General features: G+C 49.5%; 1 protein-coding gene across 1 annotated transcript in view; it reads right to left on the reverse strand.

Annotated features, from left to right (window-relative positions):
• Window positions 1-23,331, reverse strand: part of pacrg (PARK2 co-regulated) — a 61,165-nt gene that overhangs the window by 13,075 nt on the left and 24,759 nt on the right. The window contains exons 3-4 of the mRNA XM_023832954.2: window positions 19,155-19,326; window positions 12,865-13,014 (exon numbers count right to left, since the gene is read on the reverse strand). Coding sequence (XP_023688722.1) covers window positions 12,865-13,014; window positions 19,155-19,326 — 322 coding nt within the window. The remainder of the gene's footprint in view (window positions 1-12,864; window positions 13,015-19,154; window positions 19,327-23,331) is intronic.

Genomic DNA, 23,331 nt, shown 5'->3' on the forward strand with positions numbered 1-23,331 from the left:
TTTATGGTATCCCCCGCCCGCCTGCCCACCCCCACTCTCAGCCCCTCTTACAGGCATGGCTGTGCAGCAGCCTGTGGCCTCTCTACCTCTGCTCCAATACATCGCAGGTCCTAAGTAATTAGCAGGGAATTTTAACAAGCTTAATGGGTCAGGAGCAGCTTAGCGTATAGCGCCACTCGCGTTAATGAATTAGCTGCCCGGGTTTGAGGCTGTAATGCACCCAAGTGCTTGTTGACTAATTTGTCAGGTTCATCCAGGCAAATCCTGACTAGCTTTGTCTCGTCTGGCAAACACTGTGGCTGAGCCTGGAGTATAGTGTGAAGCAGCTGGACTCACAAGATCCCCTACAGGAACTTTGTTATGATTCCAAACAAACAGCACAGGATTCTGGGAAAATTATTCTGGGGAATAATTTCCACCATGTATATATTGTGAGGTATGTGTATTATTGGGACGGGTTCAATTTTTCAGTGTGAAAATGAGTTACCATTGTTCAGCTGTCTTAGGAAGCTGTGGGAATGAACACCACCTCACTCACTCCCTCCCCTTACAGAAACAAGCCCCCTGAGGTCAGCCTACAGAGTACAGGAAATGAAAGTACTGGCAAAGCCAACAGAAAGCTGGGAGTTGTATTTTTCTGCAGAGTTTTTCTGGCTCTACCCGAAGGGCCACTGCTGAAAATGCCGGCGTGTTGCTGCTCTTTGCCGTGATACTGTGCTTTTGTTTAATTTCAGAGCTCATTAGCGACAGTTCCAAGGCTCTCTGGCATTCTGGGTACAGGCCACCCCCACAGGGGCATTTCAGACATTGCCGGTTACACTTACTGAGGGGTCAGTGCAGGTGTTGATGCACCATCGAAGCCTTCAGACTGGACACACAGGAGCCTGTACAAGTATAAGCTGTTTCCAAAATCAATGTAAGTCCCATATGGGATCTACCATTGCACCATCAGTCTGAATTAAACTAATTGCCCAGCAAATAAAAGCATAACAAGGGAAGGTCTGTAAGTTCCAGGTCTGGTGATATTGTGCATGACCGTGTCAGGTGGCCAGATGCTACATGAAACCACCCGGAAGCTAGTGGGATTTTTAGTGAGAGTGCCAGCCAACACTAATCACTATCCCACAGCAAAGCAAGATGACGCCCCTCCGCCCACCTCTTTCCAGGACCACGGTGCCGCACGGGCCAACACAGTCTCACTCTGGTTAATAAGCAATCACGCATTTCGCAGCGCGACAGAGCAGAGAATGGGAGACTGCAAACCACTTCCTGAGATAGCATCTGAAATATTCATATAGCCATTTGTGCTGAGCGCTTCACTGTGAATATATATCAGCGTTCTGAGCTGTGGCTGTAATCAAGTGCATGTTAAATTCAACAGCCAGTGCTTAGTTGCTACTGTGACAATCATCCTGGGTGCCTCTGCTCTCCACTCTGCCGGACTAATTAGCTGGTTGCTGCACCCTTGGTGGGATGGAAAGTCCAGCTAAGCCCCCCCCCCCCCCCCCCTGGCTCCCCGTTGACCCTTCGCTGGGTTTCTGCAGGGCTGTGCTTTGTGGATGGGGCAGACAGCGCCTGCTTAAGGCAGGGCAGCCTTATTCCCAGGGCATCCCAACCAAGCGACCCAGCTCAGGTCCTGCCTCTCCGCAGTCCTGGAGTAGGTGACACATTTGGAAACACCCTGTCTCACAGGTTGTGAGAATCCTCGGTCGGAATGCAGCCCCGCAGCCCCAAAGAGCCCCCCCCTGGAAGCTTCATGCCATCAGCCCATTCCATCACACCACCAAGCACAGCCGAGCGGTGGGAGGGGCCCTGACTTCCATGTGAGCGCTAAGGACTACAGCAGCTGTGCCGCACAGTTCCAGTTATTAAACTGATCCAGCATCAGCTGCCATTCCTGTCCGCTGCACCACTCCAGGTCCGGAGCACTGATTGTGTTTGATAGCATCTTCTGGAAACATCGATATTAAACATCATAAAGAGCCGGTCTGTCTTAGTCACCAATTTTGTAGGCAAAATAAGATGACAAATGGCATTTCAGAAAAAATGACATTCTTACATTCTCACTTAAGAACTCCTTTTTTAGGTTTTCCTCCGATTGTTGGAGCGCGTCACCTGTGCAAAGGCTGGTCTCACAGTGGAGGAGTGCACAATGAGAAGGGCTAATGAACAGGGCCGATTCCCCCACCGCTGCTGCATCCATAATTGAGTGTGAAGCTCAACAAAACATGAACCGTGCTAATGTGCCTTTTAATAATTTATCCCACAAATCAGTCTTCATCACAATCAAGCAGCCATGAAACACGAGTCAATATTATGAATGGGGGCTTGGCGGGAGACGGGGACAGCAAGACTGCAGCCCGCAGAGTCGGCAGAGGTATGCGGCGCCGCGGGCAAACATACAGCGCACAACAGGTGGCCGTCGCAACCGGGCTGCCTTTCATTTTCACCTCACGAGGACCTGAAATTCCTGTTCAGCCCAGTCCTGGAATCAGGAAACACATTTTTTACCCTTTAAATCTTCCCCGTATTGAAAAGTTCTGTGCGGAGGTCAATGCCGGTAGGCAAGGAGATAAAGTGAACTCCAGCTCCATCTGTGAGCTGTGAAGACATGTGACACATGCCGCCCCCCCCCCCAGCATTCCACAAATGCCCCAGATGTCGGCAAGGGTGGGGGGGCACATTTGTGTAAATCTTTAACATAAGCGTTAAAAAAAAAAATTGGGCAAAGCAGAGCCGTAAGTGTTGGCTGGCGATGGAGTCGATGCTGATGTTATCAGGCAGATGTGAGGTGGCATGGGGCAATGTCACGGCCTGGCGCTAATGAAGCGCCCACCAGGAAAGAAGCGTAGATAAATTATTAAAAGCTTTCATTTTTAAATGGTGGCAAAAGTGTGCTGAAATGATTTGCACTAAAGCAGAAAAGGTCATGGCGACGTCAGGGAGCTTCATTAACCTCTTGCTGCGTGACTCACCACCATTCCTGTGGGGGCACGAACCAGGACCCAGCAAACTGGTGGGCGGGGTCTCGTAGGGGGGGCTGGTGGGATGCAGACTCCTTTGCATCATTAAATGTCCCCTCGGGGCAACAGGAGAGCGCGACCCAAAAGCCTGCGATGTTTTATGGACGTGTGGTGCTGTGTGTGAGGGACGTGGGGGCGGCTGGCCATGCTGTGCTCTGTCGGGCCCCCCAGAGGACACTTATGGCATGTGCGCAATACTTTCCATCTCTCTCAATCTCCCATCTATCCAAAATGGACACATTTTGTTCTTAAATGACGACCTCAGCTGAATGCAAAGAGTGTGCGGGAATGTTGTGCTGGAAGTGGAGCAGAGCAGAAGGCGAGGGCAGAGCACGCATACGTCAGGGAGCCTGGCACTTCCAGGAAGAGCACGGCCACTTAGCAAATAGGACATCGGGAAACAACAGAGCACCAGCAGCTGGGCTTCACCTCTGCGCCAGGCTCTCCAGCATTCCCTGGGCTCCCGGCCGGATTCCACTCCCGCTACCAGGGGGCCATTCGTGGCTTTAATTCCAGGGAGGAAGCTGAGAACTAATTGCTAAGCCGTTCAGCTAATTTCTCATTTCTGAGATAGAGGGCAGCTGTTCGATCTCAAGGGGTCCACACAGCGGTCTCCAGATGGAGATTGTGGAGGAGAACGTGCTGCCAATCCGATTAACCCCACAGAAGACGACAAGACGCCGCTGTGACCTCCTGAAGAACTGCTGAGAAATGTTGAAGAGGCAGGGGTACAAGGCAGCACCTACGCTAACCGTATTTGTGACCACGAAGACGGCCTGCTCAAGGCCTGCACTCCTCTGACAAACCTGCATAAAAACCTCCAGAAGTATTTGGGTCAGTTTCACAACTAACCTGGCCGTGTCTATTTATAGGCAGAATGGTACCTTTAATTAATCACTAATAGCTGACAATGTTAATTGGATGCAGTAGTATGGAAAACTCCATACGGTCCATGAGATTGACTCATGTATTTATACCTAATGCTAACTTGTGTAAGCATCCTTGCTTAATGCTGGCATTTACAATATTATTAATATTCTACTTAAGGTATCACAATGCAGATTTTTTTAGCAGATGAAGCACAAGTCTGTATGTATGACTTTCAAAAAAAACTACAATGATAATAAAATTAATCATTTATGTTCTTTAGGTTAATATGCTGGCCAACTGCTATAATGCGAGCAAACCGCCTTGTCCGGCATTACGGGAGGAATTCTGCACTGGATGTACCATTTAGGAAAAGACATGATGCTAAACAAGCTCAGATGAATGGATCACTGGACCTAAAATCGGTACATAGACCTCCAAAGCAATACACCGGGAAGATGTGCTATTGGCAGGCCGCCACACTGTAAGTCCAAATGGGATTAGCATGGAAATGGCTGGTTTAAGCTGCCCGCTGGTGCGGCTCGCGGTGGCTCTGTGGCCGGTGGGCTGTGAGTAAGCGGCTGGTTCATGGACAGACCTGCGCATCCATACACACACGCATACACACACGCATGCACGGGTAATTGTCTTTGTGGGGACCGTTCATTCATTTCTATGGGCAAGACCCTAATCCCAACAATGACATCCTTAACCCCCATCCAGCCCTAACCTTAACCATAAGTAAACAAACAAAAAATTTTAGTTTTTTGATTGCAGTCACAGATTTTTATCAAATTGAATTTTTTCTTTGTGGACCGAAAAAATGGTCCCCACAAGGTCAAAATAATAGGTTTTTATCCCATTTGGGGATATTTGGGACAGGGTCAGAGGAGGGAGTGTTCCTATTGGTAATCGATTCTTCACCGGCTCGTCGGACTGTGCCTTACATGGCCTGTAGACCTCACAGCCATGTGGGTCTGTACACACACAGTGACTGCAGACCTGGGGACCCCCCAGGTGAGTGGAATCCATCTTCTCAGACATCAGGCCACACACAGATACAGCTTTGGAGAGTCGTTTTCCCCAAGCCTGTGCCCTTAAGGGAGAGCTGCAAATAGAGCAGAGTAGGGACAGTCTGGGGGGATGAGGGACGAGCATTTCTGAGGAAACCGCATCTCTCTCTTTGTTTGTCTGATGGGGGAGAGCTGAGCCACAGTCAGATTCCCTGAAGAAAACACTCACTCCTTTCAAAAAAGATTACATCACCAAGACAAGGTTTCTCGTCCTTACTGCATCTGACTGAAATGTAACATAGATCAGCATCTTCTTCTTAAGAAATGACCAATTAGATTGCTGCAAATCCTTCAGGAGCCCAATGAGGACCTGGCCTGTCATGCCGAGGCCAATCCACTTGCAGAGCATGCCACTGACTTAGTGAGGTGTGGCCAATACACTTGCAGAACATGCCACTGGCTCACTGATGGTGCGTTCGATTATTTCTCTCCAAGTCGGAACTCGGATGAAAACGTCACGATACGTCACGAAAAACATCACTTCCCGTCGGAAACACGCCCCTTTTATGACGTTGAAGTCGGATAAGATTTTGTTGCCCGAGTTGCCCTTGTGACGTAATTTCAACATGGCGACTTGGTTTGTTTGTAGTTTATTTACTGTTCGAAAAAAGAATATCGCTATGAATGTACTAAAATATTTTATAAAGCTTTTAATGTGGTTTGACTAGTTCGTGTTTCTTGTTTGTCTCTCGGAAAAATCTAAATTTCTCCATTTTCTTCATTTGTAAAACTCCAAATCTGCTAAAATATAAAGCAACAATACACAGCAACGTGTTCATGGAGGCAGCCATGTTTGTTCCGAGATGTGGGTAGCTCGAACGGGAGATTGTCGGACGTGATGTCACTCAACTCGGAATTTCCGAGTTCCGAGAGAAAAACGAACGCACCATGAGTTGCGGCCAATCTGTTTGCAGCTCCCAGAAGGCTGAAGGGCCACACATCCAAAGGGATCCTCCCATCTGATAAAGGCCCTCTTATCTCGATTGTTTGAAGGAAAAAATGACCTTTCCAGTCCCGGAATAGTAATGCTAGGGGGTCGGCAGTGATATGGCTCAAGGAGACAGGTTCAGCCAATAGGGTGGTTCACCTGTGTGCTGACCTCTGTGGTGTTGACCTTTGTAGGGGGCACCCACATAGCATTCATCCGTAACGGGTCAAAAGGCACACAGTACCTGTCTGTAACGAACCAAAAAACAAATGAATGTTTTCTTCAAATCTTTTGGAAAACACTGTAATAAAAGGCAAACTGCGCATTAGTTGGATAGAATTTAATCCCGAACAGGCAGGTCTTTGTGTTACAGAGAGGAGGCGGAGCTAACCGTCATGTGGGTGTGACCAAACAGCCATCCGCTGCGCAAATGCGTCAAAGAGCAGCCGTGTTAGGAATGCAACCCCCTGTCACCGTGAATAAGTCACCCCCTCCCCCCCGCCTCCAAGCTGCCTGAGCACACGAGAGCATTCTGGCCAGGTTCTGTTGAGCAGAACGGCGCAGCGTGATTCATGGTGTAGGAACTGGGGTGGGGGGGCAGGCGCTGATAATACCGCAGCCTTCCAGTGTGGGAGTTAATTAGAAAGGGCTGTGAAGCGGGATGAGGCCGGGCCACGGCGCTCGTGCTGCGCCGCTAAGCCGGAAAACTAATGAATATCAAAAGAGTTAATTGTTTAAAGCATTCTGCCTACAATTACACAGTTAATAAAGACCCTACCCAGCTCCGTCTGTCTCTCACTCTGGGACGCAGGCCGCAGCCCAGGTGACCCACCGATATCTCCATCTGAGTGACTGCCACAACTGGACGAGTTCAAAAACACGGTGCACCGGTGCTAAAAAGGGACGCAGCTAATGGCTGCTGGAGTCGGCAGATAGAGGGGCTCACAGGGACTGGCATGGCGACGGGGCCCAGCCACTGCTGCACCGCCATGCGCCTGGCCCCGTAAGTGCTTCACTGGCCGCACACTCACACACACACTCATCCCATGACACCGGGAAGGGAGTGGCCGGGCGGCGACTTCTCCGGTGGATTCTGACTCAGGCCATTGCTCCAACGTATTTAAAGTACAATCCATGTCCTTCAAAAGGCGGATATAGATGGCTGGAAGGAGCAGGGGCGGGCGGGGAGGATGTGGTCAGGGGAACATAAAGGGCCGGGGGACATGGGTATGTGTGTATGTGCAGAGCTGTAAGGCATCTCTGTGACTGGCCTGGGAGCACAAATGGAAAATGTGCTATTTAAAGGCTATGGAATAGGGTGGGGGTCAGTCTGCAGTCCTGTATATGCACAACTGTGTGTATGCATATCAGGTCTGTGTTACTGTGAATATATACTCTATGTATATGGGTGAGGCTGTATATATTAATGTATGTATACAATATGTATAAGCTTCAAACCTGCAGAGAGCAGCGTGCAGACAGCCCTCCGGTCAAGGGGCGGCACTTTTCTTCAGAGGCAGAGTGTGGGAGAAGCTGGGCAGATTTTGTTCTGGGGGATGATATTCGCCCTAAGCCATCTAAAAGGACAGGACATTTCCTCTCCTTGTTCCGCTGTGCTGCAGCCGTCTCAAAAAGAGCCCCTAAACTCATCTTGGGCCAACAACAAAAAGCTTGCAAAGATTCAGATTAATTAATTTGAGTAACTGATCCAATTAAGTAATTCAATGGTTTGGATTAGAGAGAGAAGCGCGGCTCCCCAGGCGGCCGCAGACCCAGGCTGGCACACAGACCCCCAGAAAGCAGCAGCGGCGGCTGGGCTGGGGGGAGCAGCGGCGAGACAAAGAACGCAATTACACACACAAAGCGGCAGCGAGAAAAGCAGATAGAGTGAGGAGAGCAGGAGCAGAATAAATAAACACGCCAATGAAGAGGAGGTGAGGGCGCCGGCTGACTCCCTCGATTATGCGTGAGCTTTCGTCTTATCGGGTGACCTTTAAATTGGAGCGGCGACGTGGAGGGAGCCTCGGGCCGCCATGGCCGCTCTCATTGGCTGCCTGCCGCACCCTGCTGGCAACAGAAATTAGCAGAACCAGCAGGCATATTAAGAAGGGGAATTACAAACATACACATATATTATATTATATGTGAATATATGTAATCATATATATGGTAAGATTCACTGATTCCCATCAGTGCACCGACATAAAAGTTCACGATGCTACTGCCCCGATTTAAAAAGTGTGCACCGGAGACAATTTGGGATGGACTCGGCATGCATCATCTCTAACATCTTTGCATTGGTAAAGTCTGATTTATTCATGTATAATTATTAGTAGACACTCTATGCCTTATACCAATAATTTTTGACCAATAATTTTATGTTCAGATTGATCGCCCCTCTGTATCCGTATCATATTGAATTGCATTGCATTATATTCATTTGCATCGTATCACATTGTATCGAATCTAATCGTGTCGAATCGCATTGCATCGCAATAGGGGTGAATCACATTGTATCGAATGAGTAGTTGCTTCATAAGTATCTTTAATGTACTTGACCGTTGCCAATACATTGAGACGTGTATTGCAGTGGCCTCAGTGATGGAGATGCACATCCGTGCTTTCTGGGGGGAACCGGGGGAGTGGGGTCATGCCTTGCCCATGATCATGCCACACTGCCTGAAGGGTACTGGGGGGGGGGGGGGACTCTACAACATGCTGCCACTGGCAATAACCGCAGGAGCAGAAATGCTACTCTGGACCAGCAGGTGGCGTAGCAATTACAGATACTGTCCAGGACCTGCAAGGTTGGCAGGTCAATGCCCCGTTGCCATGGTACCTCCCTGAAGCAATAGGTTTACACACAAGTCAGTGAAAAGAGCAGCTTCACTCTATAAACCTCAACCATCCTTCATTTCAACATCTCACATGAGGAAAGGTGGCCGCAAGCAAACATATAGGCACCAAGAGACACAGACGGGGGACGGCTGGCACGCACACACACAGACACACACTGAGCTGACAGCCCCTCCCAGCGCTGGGACAGCAGGGGCTGAGCAGGTGACCCCTTAACTGCTCCATCTCCGTGTCGTGAATAACGGAGCCGTCAGCGTCAGGGGCAGGGAGGGGCCACGCAGTGCGCACCCAAATTTGTCAAAGTAACAAAAAAGTGTGTGGGGTGAGGCGGGGGTGCAGAGCGGCCGGCGAGCGAGAGCCGTGCGGGGCCTTATCGGACTGGCCACACGCCTAGCAGCAAGATAAAGGAGGCCAAATTAACTGGATCACAGGGCGGCTGGCTAAGATGAATGGGGTATGAGGGACTTACACCTCACAGATAAAGCAAAGAAAATAATCATAATAACAGCAAGGCGGAGAATCGTCCAGACCCCGGGAGCCGGGGGGGGGCCAGCCAGGGGGGGCCAGCCAGCGGGGAGTGAGCAGGGGGTGGGGGGGGGGAGCACCTGGGCCTGCAGGTGACCCTGGCAGAGGTCACGCCCCTGGTGGTGTAAGCAGGCAGTGCAGCATGTGCAATGGGGAGCGTCAGGTCACTAAGGACATATCCCAGCCATAGTAGATAATACACTGCTTAAACCTGGCTGGGTGACTGGTCAACAGCATGTACTGTTAGTTAGGGACTGGGACAGCTAGTAGACAGCAGGAAGAGTTAGTTAAGGACTGGGACAGATGGTTGACTGCAGGTGAAGTTACTTCAGGACTGGACCAGCTAGAAGACAGCAGACAGACTTGGTTGTGGCATGGCCTTCAAAGATTCAAGGCATACAGAATTCTGTTGTTCAGATGGATTAGAGCACATCTGTGCAGGTCACACTGGGTCACCTGAGGTAAGTGCCTCTGCTTTTCAGTGTCTCCACCATCTGAGTCTGGATACTTCTGCTTAAAGTCAGATTTATCATGGTCACACAAGAGAACATTTTATCATAAGTAAAAGGCCTTTATAGGATGTGAGATGAAGCATTTAACATTTTTAACGAAGCGGTAGAGTTTTCATAACCGAACAGTAAACACAGAGCTTGTAACACCACACGCCATCCATGCGTACTGAAGCCTGCAGTGTCATTAAACATTATTTTCACTGGTGTAATTATTATTATCCAATTAAAATAGCTCCTGACGATTTCCAAATGCCAGCATAAGAAGGAGAAGCAGGGCTTCAGCAATGACCTGTTACAGCTCTAAAGCTACTGAGCTGGACTGATGGATACGTGGTCCTGTCAGGGGGGGGCAGCACCAAAACCACCCTCATAATAACTGCACAGAGTTGTTATACCAGAGTTACAGGGAGACTGGATGGCAGAATTCTCAGCTAACACTGCATGTTTTTCAAGATGCCTATAGGATAGCGGCATTGCTTGTGTTTAATTTGATTTTTAATTTTTTTTTTTACATTTTGTGCTTAAAACTGTCTTTGCTATGAGCCTGCAAGTGACACCGTGACTGAGGACCCAGGAGAAGGTGCCTGTCGGTCACACAAGCCGACTGAACTGCCTTTATCTCCACGGACAACATGCGCCCCTAAAGTGGGGGCACCTGGGGAATACATCACGAATGGCTGGTCCGGCATCAGAGAATGTACACAGTCAGAGAGGCGGTGGTACTCCCCCTCCAACTCCCGTAGATGAAACCACTGCCGATCCCAACAGCCCAGTGAATTCCTGGTGGGCAGTGGAACGCGACGCATGGTGGACTGATGATTTCTCTTGCAACAAATTTCACTGAACAAAAATAAGATTATCGAATGACGCCAGAAAGGAATTTAGTACAAATGACCCCCCCAACCCCCAAATCAAAGAAAATAGCAGTATGAGGGTGCAGCAGTTTGTACCAAGAGGACATGACCTCCACCTGTGACTCCTGGCCAGTAATTCAAATGTTGAAGGCTGATTGAAAGGATAATAAACAGCTTGATATGCTACGCTGTGTAGCCACAGGCTACAAAATAGGCTAGTGAATGTCTGCTAATGCTAAGCTGTGTAGCCATGGGCTAAAATATCCTGGTAAATAGCTGGTAATGCTAAGCAGAGTAGCCACAGACTAAAAAAAGCCTAGCAAATGGCTGCTAATGCTATGCAGTGTAGCCACTGGCTAAAAATAGGCTAACAAATAGCTGCTAATACCAATCAGTATCCTAAAATAAAATAATGTCTGGTAATGCTAAGCTGTATAGCCACAGGCTAAAGTAGCACCAGGCAAGACATCATTGTGCATGAAGCATTTTCTCTCTATCGCCACTTTGTGAAGAGAGTGAAGGAGTGAAAGAATTAACAAGTGTGACAGCTAACCGCGCATGTCTGCAGGAGGGCTAAGTGGGCTACATGAGGCCTGGGAGCAGGGGGTCTGACGGCCAGCACAGTGCCGGACTTGTGGCCCATCCTGGTGCCATGATAAAGAGCCTCTGTGACTGAGAGCACGGTTTGCTTTTCCCAGAGCGGACAGCTGCGGGATGGGGGTGGGTGGTGGTGAGGCACACAAGGTGTCCTTTCACTAGTGCCAGTGGTGTGGCTTCCAGCCCTGCCGCGCGTGGAGCCCAGAGCGGCCGATTGCCTGTCTACGCCGTATCTCTCGGCACGTTGCATGCCTGCTTGTTTATTTGTTATTTTTACCGCTACAGATGATTTATTGTGCGTTACTTTTTCTGGGTCATTGCCTTTTTACTAAAAATAATTGAATATGTAATAAAACTGGAGGCATAAATACAAACGAGTATGAGTGGAATGATTTAGAACAGGATAAAAATACACAGAGACATGGCACGCGTCAGTCAAACACGAGCGGGTGGGTGGGTTGCTGGGGGGGGGGCTGAGGCACGCAGTGGCCTGACGAGGAACGGGAGCGGCCCAAACGAGGGAGGGTGTAACGAATACGAGGATGGAGCATCAGTCATAGATAAACAATTCCTACTGGGCATCCCACAGAAGCCGCATGCCTTCTGGCAGAGGATTGATTTGACAGCTAATTAACACAGAGATTTACATAACAGATAAGATTAATACCACCAAGTCTTTTCTTCGTTTTTTAACAAAACAGATAACGTAAGAGAAGTTTAAAAGATTAAAATCCAGTATTGATCGAAACCATCATAAAACCCTGTGGTCCTGAGTTTAATCCTGCATTTAAGAGACAAGCTGTTTTTCACATTGTACTGTGAAATCTGAGTGCATGTCAGGTAAGCTCGGAGGGTTTATACTCTATGAGATCCCAATGTGGGCTTAGCTTGGAGGGCTTATACTTCAGGTCTAGGAGATCTCCATGTGGGCTTAGCTCTGAGGGTTTATACTCTAGGTCTATGAGATCCCCATATAGGCTTAGTTCTGAGGGTTTATACTCTATGAGATCCCCATGTGGGCTTAGCTCTGAGGGTTTATACTCTAGGAGATACCATGTGGGCTTAGTTCTGAGGGTTTATACTCTAGGAGATACCATGTGGGGCTTAGTTCTGAGGTTTTATACTCTAGGAGATACCATGTGGGCTTAGCTCTGAGGTTTTATACTCTAGGAGATACTATGTGGGCTTAGCTCTGAGGTTTTATACTCTAGGAGATACCCATGTGGGCTTAGCTCTGAGGTTTCATACTCTAGGAGATACCATGTGGGCTTAGCTCTGAGGGTTTATACTCTAGGAGATCCCCATATGGGCTTAGCTCTGAGGGTTTATACTCTAGGAGATACCATGTGGGCTTAGTTCTGAGGGTTTATACTCTAGGAGATACCATGTGGGCTTAGCTCTGAGGTTTTATACTCTAGGAGATACCATGTGGGCTTAGCTCTGAGGTTTTATACTCTAGGAGATACTATATGGGCTTAGCTCTGAGGTTTTATACTCTAGGAGATACCATGTGGGCTTAGCTCTGAGGTTTTATACTCTAGGAGATACCATGTGGGCTTAGCTCTGAGGGTTTATACTCTAGGAGATAAAGCCCCTCCCAGCTTCCCCCAGCCCCAGCCTGCCACTCACTGTTCATGTTCTTGAAGATGTTGAGAATGGGCAGGATCTGCCTGTAGTAGGGCACCAGTGCCTCACCCACCATTTCCGCAGACACCACCAGATGCTGTAGGACCTTCAGCGTGGTGCAGATGACCTGCCTGTTGCGGGTGTTCAGGGCATCTGTGGGCACAGGGGTCACAGGTTAAAAGTCAGAGACGAGCAGTAGGGTTGTAACTTCCCTCCACAATTGGCATTTTCCAGAAGTGAAGCAGAAGGAGTCTGATTGGGAATTATCGACTCAGCCCCCCAGCACGCTCAAGTTGCTTAGTGATAACAATAATCTTGTACACATTAGTGAGTAAATCTCACTAAGGCATGCACTCACACAGACGCCCAAACGCTCCGTCCCTCAAATCAATGTTTTTGCAAGGAGCTTTGCCTTCACCGGCTGGCTGCAATCAGACATTTGAAATGCAGCAGGGGAAGGAATAAGTGAAAGACAATCAAGGGGTAATTTTGCAGACAGCAGCACTTAGCGAGACTCCCGCAGACCGCAAGCGGGAGGGTGGGCGCCCAGAGCCCCAAGTGCGCAGGGAGCGGGACGCCGTGTGCTTTGACATGAGGACATGGGTGCGTTTGTGTCTGTGCATCTGTGTGTGTGACTCAGCAACTTCCAACAAAGGGCCCATCTTGCATGTTCCCTCACTGCAATCCTCAGGCTTCTATCAGAGGTGTCATCATCGAGCAGCTCAGGCAGGTGACAGAGGCAGAGCGACCTGACAGGATCTGCCACCACACACGCACACACACACACACGCACACGCACAGAGCAGTCTGACAGGATCTGCCACCACACACACACACACGCACACGCACAGAGCAGTCTGACAGGATCTGCCACCACACACGCACACACACGCACACGCACAGAGCAGTCTGACAGGATCTGCTGCCACTACATGTACATACACATTGCCACTTGGCGGGATCTGTTGCCACACACGCACACGCACAGAACAACCTGACGAGATTTGCCTCCACACACACACACACATACATACATACACACACACAAGTGCACAGAGAGGCCTTACGGAATTTGCTTCCACATATGTAAAATGACAGCCGTTTATAGTGTATATGAAACACTACGGTTATAATTACCTTACACATAAACAGTTTCCTCTGGATCTGACATTTGGGCTCAGGGAGACTTTAATTATTCATTGGTTCTCACCTTGCGAGTGGAGAGATTGGGAGTCAGTCTGTATGAGCACGGGACGCACCCAGGCAGAATTGATATGAATAAAGTAATCATTTATTCATACCAGTCCATTAGATTTGTAGCAGAGAAAAAAAACTCATAAATCCATTTTTCCCCAAATGTCACAGGTGGGTGACATTTTCAAGATTTGGGTGGATTGTATTTATCATATTTATTCATTTGTGTTACAAGCAGGGATGGATTGTGCCCTGCTTAAGCTCGAGATTTCTTTATAATGAAAGTTTAATTTCAGCCTCAGGAAAAATAAATTATTTTAACACAGGCATGGGTTTGATGGAGACATAAGAGAGGATTTTGTTTTTTATTAAACTAGGACAAGGCAGGTTATCAAAATGAAATGATTTTGCTCTAATTTCCGTCTTGACTCAGCCCATGCAGCCCAGGCTCTCCCAGAAGCAGCAGCATCTGCCGCAGGCTTCCCGACACAGACGGCCACACACGGAGCTCGTCTGCAGCATGCCGTCTGCAGGCAGTGATTATGGAAATGGCACGTGGCTCAGCAGCTCAGGTGCCTGATCAGAAGGTCGCCTGTGCTTGACAGGACAGCCACATCTCCATCTCCACATCTCCACCCCACGCGCAGACCCCTTCTGTGTATATGCGGCTCACCCCGTGCGCAGACCCCTTCTGTGTATATGCGGCTCACCCCGTGCGCAGACCCCTTCTGTGTATATGCGGCTCACCCCGTGCGCAGACCCCTTCTGTGTATATGCGGCTCACCCCGTGCGCAGACCCCTTCTGTGTATATGCGACTCACCCCGTGCGCAGACCCCCAAGCTGTGTATATGCGTATGTACCACTTAAAAAGGAGAGCGAGAAGCTAAAGAATTCCTATGTATCTGTACAAATAAGGCAGCGCTTCATCAAATCTGTAGTGGCTGTCCACGTGCTCAATCTCTGTCCCGAGGAAGTGGGCTCCTCTGGACACGTACAAATCCTGTTACAGCAGCCCTGGTGCCCCCTGGACGGAGCAGCAGTGAGGGGTCTAACACCACGGTCTGGCAGATACCATCCCACGCTTTCAGTTATCCAGCGCCCTGTGCCCATTTATCATATTTATGAGTTATCAATACATTATATTCTGTTGTTTAAAAGTGCAGAGAAGCGGCTGAACGCACAGCTGGGCTGCAATCCTTCTCTCATTGATGAATTCAATTAATAATTCACAAGGCTGTGTGGGAAAATGGGTGCGTCCAGAAAGAACTTTAATAAGAATGAAAGCGAGGAAAGAAAACACACACACGCACACGCAACAAACACACACGCGCGCACACACACACACACAAAGACACATTTCTATTCATTTATTCATATCTTTGTAGAGACCGTCCATCTCTTTGGACGTAACCTTAATCCCAACAATAACAACCTGAACCTCTGCCCAGCCCTAACATTAACCATAAGTAACCAAATAAAAATTTTAGTGTTTTGATTATTACAGTCACAGGGGTTATCCTTGTGTGGACCGAAAAAATGTCCCCACAAGGTAAAAGGTTATGGGTTTTTTAATCACATTTTGGGAAATCTGGTCCCCACAATTTAACAAATACAAAAACGCAGAAACACACACACACACACACACACACACACGCACACATTAATCCAGAATTGTGAAAGCTGGGTCAGACTTTGCCCTGAAGATGCTGAAATAACACAATGGCAGGGAGATCTGCAGGTCCTGGGGGGGTGCGGACTGAAGCCCAGCTCTGTAAAGGGGCCTAGCACTCATCCCTGGCACAGCCCCCCCCCCCCCCTGCAAATGGCTACCATGCTACCCAGTGACCAGGAAGGTGCTGGAGAGGCAAGACGGGCTCGGAAAATGGCCCATTATGCTCCATTAGGTGATGTGCTGTGACTCAGGTCTGACCCAGCGATACAGCAGGTGGTGTATGAGTGCCACTGGTTTCGTTTCTAAGGACATCAGAATTCCAGAAATACCTCCGCTATTCTTCACCTTGGCTGACCTGACCTTTGACCTTTCACTGGTGTTACCTTGTCCCCAGATATGGGTGATCCAAGTTGGAAAGAAGGACATTCTACTAATATCCTGATGTGTTCCTGTAGCGCCCTCTTGTTCACCATGCAAGCACCCCAAAGGGTTTGAAGCTATTATTCATTAGCGGTATCCCACTGCCGAACTATTATTCATTAGCATTAGCGGTAACCCACTGCCAAACTATTATTCATTAGCATTAGCAGTATCCTACTGCCAAAGCTATTATTCATTAGCATTAGTGGTACCCCACTGCCAAAGCTATTATTCATTAGCATTAGCGGTACGCTACTGCCAAAGTTCTTAACCATTAGCATTAGCAATATTCCACTGCCATATCTTCCTTTCTTCTCCTTTGTTCTTTCCAGCCGGAAATGGATGGCCATTTCCAAAGGGTGGGACTAGATCGTGTGTCTGCCTGGGGGATCGCCAGATGGGATCCCGAGGAGTTTCGCTGTGTGGTGGATGTGGCAACGCTCTGCATCGGCATACGTCCCCAACCTGACCTGACCTGACATGTTCTTTCCACATTCCTCATGTCATTATTGTACCTTCTATGGAACTGCCCCAGACGTATATTTCATGTACATTTTTTGTTCCCTGCTTGATGTCGTACAACTGTACCCTGTGCCACAGACATTGTGACACCCAAAGAAATCCCTAGTATGTGTTCCTGATCTAAGCAAAAGTAAGTGCGAGCAGAGCTCATGGTCTCTCTGCTGCACCTCCGAGTGACTGTGCCGCCCTGCAGCCAGAGCCCCTCCAGGAATGTCCAGGCAGGACGGCCATTTCATGGGGCTTCCTGGGTAAATGTCAGTACTGTGTCGGTGCTGCTACTCCTCCTGTCCCATAGCTGCCAAACTGCATTGGATCTCTGGCATTAAGCCATTCAGAGGTATTGGTCTCGCTTCAGGCTCAGTACAGGTCTGGCCCAGGTGGGTATACATCATGGTGGTAGGTGGGGTCATGGACATATTGGTATACTGATAGCAGTACACTGATATGAAGTTGTGGTATTATTGGCTGGTATGATATTAGAATGATGCTGTTGGTGTAACGTTGGTGTAATGTTTGCAATATTGGTATAAAGTTGGAAAATATTAACATAATGATACCATGTTGTTGTCATGTTGGTGAAATGATACAATGCATTTGTACCCTTGGTGTAACTCTGACGTACCGCTGGTGTAATGATACAACGCACCTGTACCCTTGGTGTAACTCTGACGTACCGCTGGTGTAATGATACAATGCACCTGTATCCTTGGTGTAACTCTGACGTACCGCTGGTGTAATGATACAATGCACCTGTACTCTTGGTGTAACTCTGACGTACCGCTGGTGTAATGATACAATGCACATGTACCCTTGGTGTAACTCTGACATACCACTGGTGTAATGATACAATGCACCTGTACCCTTGGTGTAACTCTGACGTACCGCTGGTGTAATGATACAATGCATTTGTACCCTTGGTGTAACTCTGACGTACCGCTGGTGTAATGATACAACGCACCTGTACCCTTGGTGTAACTCTGACGTACCGCTGGTGTAATGATACAATGCACCTGTATTCTTGGTGTAACTCTGACGTACCGCTGGTGTAATGATACAATGCACCTGTACCCTTGGTGTAACTCTGATGTACCGCTGGTGTAATGATACAATGCACCTGTACTCTTGGTGTAACTCTGACGTACCGCTGGTGTAATGATACAATGCACATGTACCCTTGGTGTAACTCTGACATACCACTGGTGTAATGATACAATGCACCTGTACCCTTGGTGTAACTCTGACGTACCGCTGGTGTAATGATACAATGCACCTGTACCCTTGGTGTAACTCTGACGTACCGCTGGTGTAATGATACAATGCACATGTACCCTTGGTGTAACTCTGACGTACCGCTGGTGTAACGTAGGTATTATGCTGGAGTAACACTGGGCAATATAACCAAAGATTTGTATCATGGTATTTTTTAAGATTCTGGTGGTTCCACAGTTAATCCAGATATTTTTTTTCCAAGTTCACCCTTATCGTGGCAGCAAGCATTTACATTAATAAAATACCTTTATGAATGTTTTTAAAATGGTGTGTATAACCATATTTATTAGATTATTAAAGTATATTCAAATCCATAGCAACATGTTTTATTGATTATAACCATGCACTTAGCGCGATAAGAATGGTTTCACTGACATGTTTTATTATATTAATAACGTATATTTTGCTAGATAGCTACATGTTTTATTGATTATAACTGTATATTTAGCTCCATAGAGACATTTTATTAATTATTACCGCATGTAGCTTGGTAACAACATGTTTAACTAACTGGCATGATTTTAATAATTATTATGGTGATAAATTGATATTATTAGGGATTTTGCTTTACTGATATGCATTTAATTGCATACCTAGTTGTATTACATATAACCCAAAATTTCAGGCACAGATTGAAGCAGTACCTATAAATACTATAATCCTGAAGAATTATATATGGAGAACTGTTGTGTTATAAAGTTAGTTAGAATGGTACACACAGTTAACAGAGGTCCCCTCTTATTTCTCTCTGCACAGCGATCCGTAGCACTTATAGCAGCGAACAATATGATATAATTTGCTGCCTGCTGAAGTGTTACAGCTGATATTTCAGCTACGCTATGGTATGGCAGTATATAAAAAATTCATACCATATGGGAAATTTGAATATGTATACCGCCCTGAATGATACTGGAGTAACGCTGGTGTAATGCTGGCATAAAGCTTGAGTAACACTAAAATTAGGCTGGTGTAATGCTGGAGTAACACTGGCATTACACTGGAGTAACCCTAACAAAACGCTGGAGGAACACAGGCATAATGCTGGAGTAACACTGGAATTACAATGGAGTAATGCTGGAGTAACACTGGCATTACACTAGATTAACGATGGCATTATGTTGGTGTAACGCTGGAGTAACACTGGCATTACATTTTAGTCAAGCTGGCCTAATGCAGGTATTACACTGGCGTAGCGTTAGCACACAGGATACTCACTCTTGATGGGAATGATGAGCTGTGGGATGACGGGCAGGACCTTGGCACCGCCATGCTCCAGCATGTCGTGGACACCCTGGCGGGCAAAGAACTCGTAGGGGTGGCCCGTCTCACAGAGGCCGTCGAAGAACAGCGGCAGGTAGTGGTGGTAGTCCAGCCTCTCGATCTCCACCTGCGAGGAAAACAGCTGCGGGTGAGCTCCAGCACATCTCAGGGACGCATGGCGGCTTTGCTTTGCCCACAGGAAGCATGAGAGGAAGCTGTGCAGATGCCGGCCTCGCCGCCGGTAATGACACACTCCCGGCAGGAAGCCAGCACCCGGCGGAGCGGAGAGCCGCCTCCTCACACTCAAACACTTTTGGTGTTCCCCACAAGGCCGGGGTGGCAGCGCTGCTGAGGCATGCCGCGAGACAGATCCTGAAGGCTAGCCACGCGGCCCTGCCGAAATAAGCCCAGATCTGAGCTGTTTGGAAGGGGGCAGTATCCTGTAACGAGTGGTAACTGAGGCAGGGTTGTGCTGGACACCCCAACAGAACAGCTGCTGTCTGAGGGGATGGCGTGTGCTTCAGGGAGACACATGAAAACCACACAGGAGGAAATGGCAGCGGCCCAGAGAGCCACGCTTGGAGGTGGCACCGCAGCCACCCAGAGCCACCTCGCAGCTGCAGCCCCCTCAAATAAGAGATAAGTGATAATAAACAGTATATAACTACAGCGTTCACTTCTGTTGATGAAGGGGGCAGCCATCTTAAATTCTGAGGTTGGGGTTGCAGAGGTTCCTCTGACTTTCCAAGTCGTCAGCGGGTGTTCCAGCTGACATCTCCGACTCGGATCTGGGAAATTCCTGCATCCCAGTTCAAATGGAACGCAGCATAATTTCAGTGGAGTCATTTCACTCTCCACCACCTGTTGTCTGGTTAAACCAGATTAATGTTCCCTTCCAGGGATCCCATTGAATGTGTCAAAGCGGAGAGTGTGTTTAAGGGTCTTGCCATTGTGGTGGGTGCAAATGGGTCCTGAAACACCTGAGGGGATTTGGGTTAAGGTGCGGAGAACAGGCCCAAACTCTTTTGGTGCTTCTCCTCTGGCATACAGGAACTGACCGATACCCGACTTGAACCGTGAGTCTCTTCTAGTTCCAGCAGGCTTTGATCATCCACTGCGGATGGGGCGGCCCGGTAAAGGCATTGCCAGGTTTGGAGAGTGACAGTGACGTAAAATCGAAGAGACGCTTATTTACTGTTCACACGGTACATCAAGAGGTATTACGTGCTGATTTCCACTAGCTCGTCTGTGAGAGTCGCCGCGTTATGTTAGCGTAAAATGCTAGCGGAATTAGCATTCGTTTGTATAAATTCGCATTACGAATCCATTACATCTAGCTGTTCATAGCACTTTTTCAGGTAGGAGACTGGGCATTTTCAAGTCCCGTGTTATCGGGAATGCATCAATACATCGCGATGAGCGATACTACTAATAATGAACAATACACACACACACACACACACACACACACACACAGCCATACAGCACGAGATTAGAAGAAATGTTTTTGATGTCGGGAAGGTGTCAAGTGCTGCAGGGAGTTTTTGAGATTAAAGGCAGTATTTCCTGTTATGGGCACAATCATCATGGTAATTCAAAGACAGGCCCAAGAGAAGAGTATACCCATTACCGTGGAAACCCTGCCTACTATCAGAAGCACCGCACTCACCCGCGGTTTGGGGGGCAGGGCGGACCGGCACGCCCTGTCTGCCGGGGGAGGTGCAGTCACCACCGACACAGCTGCTCAGCAGCTGTGCAGCAGACACGTGTGCGTCGACACGGCTGTGCTGGCAGACCGCTCGGCGGGACCTGAAAGGCGCACCATGGCACAGAAACACGCCGTCCTCACGCGCCTCCTGTCCCTCGTCCCGCTCCAAAGGCCCAGGATGCAATTAAATGAAGAAAGAGAGAGAGGGAGGGAGGGGTGCTGTGATGGAAGGAAGAGGAAGGAGGGAGGCAGGGAGTCTCCCCTCTCTGTGCTCCAGTTTTAAAGGTGAAGGAGCTAAATAAAGCTCAGATGGAAGCGTGGGCGGGCAGCCAGGGAGCCCAGGCATGTGGAGGGAAGTGGGCCAGGCCTGTGCACAGGCCGCGGTCACATCGGGGGACAGGCCGCCTTCCAGGCCTGTTCCGCTCCCCCCGGGCAAGATGGAGAGGCGTGCTGAGAACAGATGACACGGCCTGTTTGGAGAGTCTCGCTTCCTCTCTCTTCCTCCTGTCTCTTTGCAGAGTCTCCTTTCCAGGGAGGTGAGCCATCGCACTGTCGTGCTGAATGGGGCCCGGAAGGCAGACAGGGGCAGTGTGCTAGGCGGCAGCTCCGGACACACTGGCTCTGCAGAAAGAGATCCTGTCGATGGCAGAGGCTGAGGCTGCCTCCGGCACCTTGCTGCTTCCTCTCAAGGACTTTCTTCCTCTCAGACAGGTCCAGTTTAATGCCCACCGCACATTTGTGTCTTTTGAGGCCTGCGAAACACTTGCATTTTCCAGATAGGAAATTCTTCTTGCTACTCAAAAAAAAATCACATTAAATATGAATTGGCCTATGATACATTTTTTATTTCAAGTGCATCAATAGAGTCCAAGTGGTATGTACACAGGACTGCCTCTGCTGCTGAGACGCCCCGGGTGAGAGAAGAGAGCATCCCCGCTGGCCAAACAAGAAATGCAATGTTCACTGATCGGTGGCCACGGTGCATGGAGCCTGGCTAGCGCAGGAAAGCCCTACTCACACTCGCATTCCACTTCCATCTCTGATTGGCTGAGTGGGAAGAGGACATTAAAGATAAAAGACCTGTTAAAAATGTCAAGTGGGACCTGAAGACAGATTCTCTGTTACTCTAACGCTAATTAGGGGAGTGACTGTAAAATACGGAGCCATTAAGAGCAGAGCCGTAGGGGGTAGGGCCAGCCCGCTCAAATGTCCCATGCTTGTCCCATGCTGCTGGCTCCACCCCCAAGCCCAGCCCCAGGGGAGGTCAGGATGTACTTTCATTGCATCGACTGGGCAGGAATACTGAAGGTGGAGTGGTGGCGCGGGGCGGCGGCGTGTTGGTGAGTGTTGGTATGGCAGGAAACTGCTGAAAGAGAGCCCATTCCTTAGAGTCACCATGATTAAAGAGCCATTAGATGCGGCGGGGCGTCCTCAGGCCCGTGGATGCTTTAAAGAGCTGTGCAGCCTTAACTGCTGTGGGCGTGGCCTGTCTTCAGGACGCCCCTGCTGGGCTCAGGGCTGGATGTGGGCGTGGCCTGTCTTCAGGACGCCCCTGCTGGGCTCAGGGCTGGATGTGGGCGTGGCCTGTCTTCAGGACCCCCCTGCTGGGCTCAGGGCAGGGTGTGGGCATGGCCTGTCTTCAGGACGCCCCTGCTGGGCTCAGGGCTGGGTGTGGGCGTGGCCTGTCTTCAGGACCCTCCTGCTGGGTTCAGGGCTTGGTGTGGGCGTGGCATGTCTTCAGGATGCCCCTGCTGGGCTCAGGGCTGGATGTGGGCGTGGCCTGTCACCAGGACACCCCTGCTGGGCTCAGGGCTGGGAGTGGGCGTGGCCCGTCACCGGGACGCCCCTGCTGGGCTCAGGGCTGGATGTGGGCGTGGCCTGTCACCAGGACACCCCTGCTGGGCTCAGGGCTGGGAGTGGGCGTGGCCCGTCACCGGGACGCCCCTGCTGGGCTCAGGGCTGGATGTGGGCGTGGCCTGTCTCAGGACCCCCCAGCTGGGCTCAGGGCAGGGTGTGGGCGTGGCCTGTCACTGGGACACCCCTGCTGGGCTCAGGGCTGGGAGTGGGCGTGGCCTGTCACCGGGACGCCCCTGCTGGGCTCAGGGCTGCGTGTGGGCGTGGCCTGTCACCGGGACACCCCTGCTGGGCTCAGGGCTGGGAATGGGCGTGGCCTGTCACCGGGAGGCTGGGTGAGGTGGTCGTAGACGGACGCCGAACGCAACGGCGACTCTGCTCTGTTCGCAGCTATGTTCTGTACCACAAAGGGGTCACGGCCCATGGGGGGAGTGCAACCTGAGGGGCTTGGAACCTGAGGGGCTTGGGTCACACTGGTACATCCCCACTGCCATGTTTGTATTTTCTGGGGAGGTGTGAGGGACACGGCCCCCTGCTCTGCCAGGCGAGGGCCAGCCTTGTCACTTACTG

Source organism: Paramormyrops kingsleyae, chromosome 14 (genome assembly GCF_048594095.1).
Source record: "Paramormyrops kingsleyae isolate MSU_618 chromosome 14, PKINGS_0.4, whole genome shotgun sequence".
In the NCBI taxonomy this organism is placed as follows: Eukaryota; Metazoa; Chordata; class Actinopteri; order Osteoglossiformes; family Mormyridae; genus Paramormyrops; species Paramormyrops kingsleyae.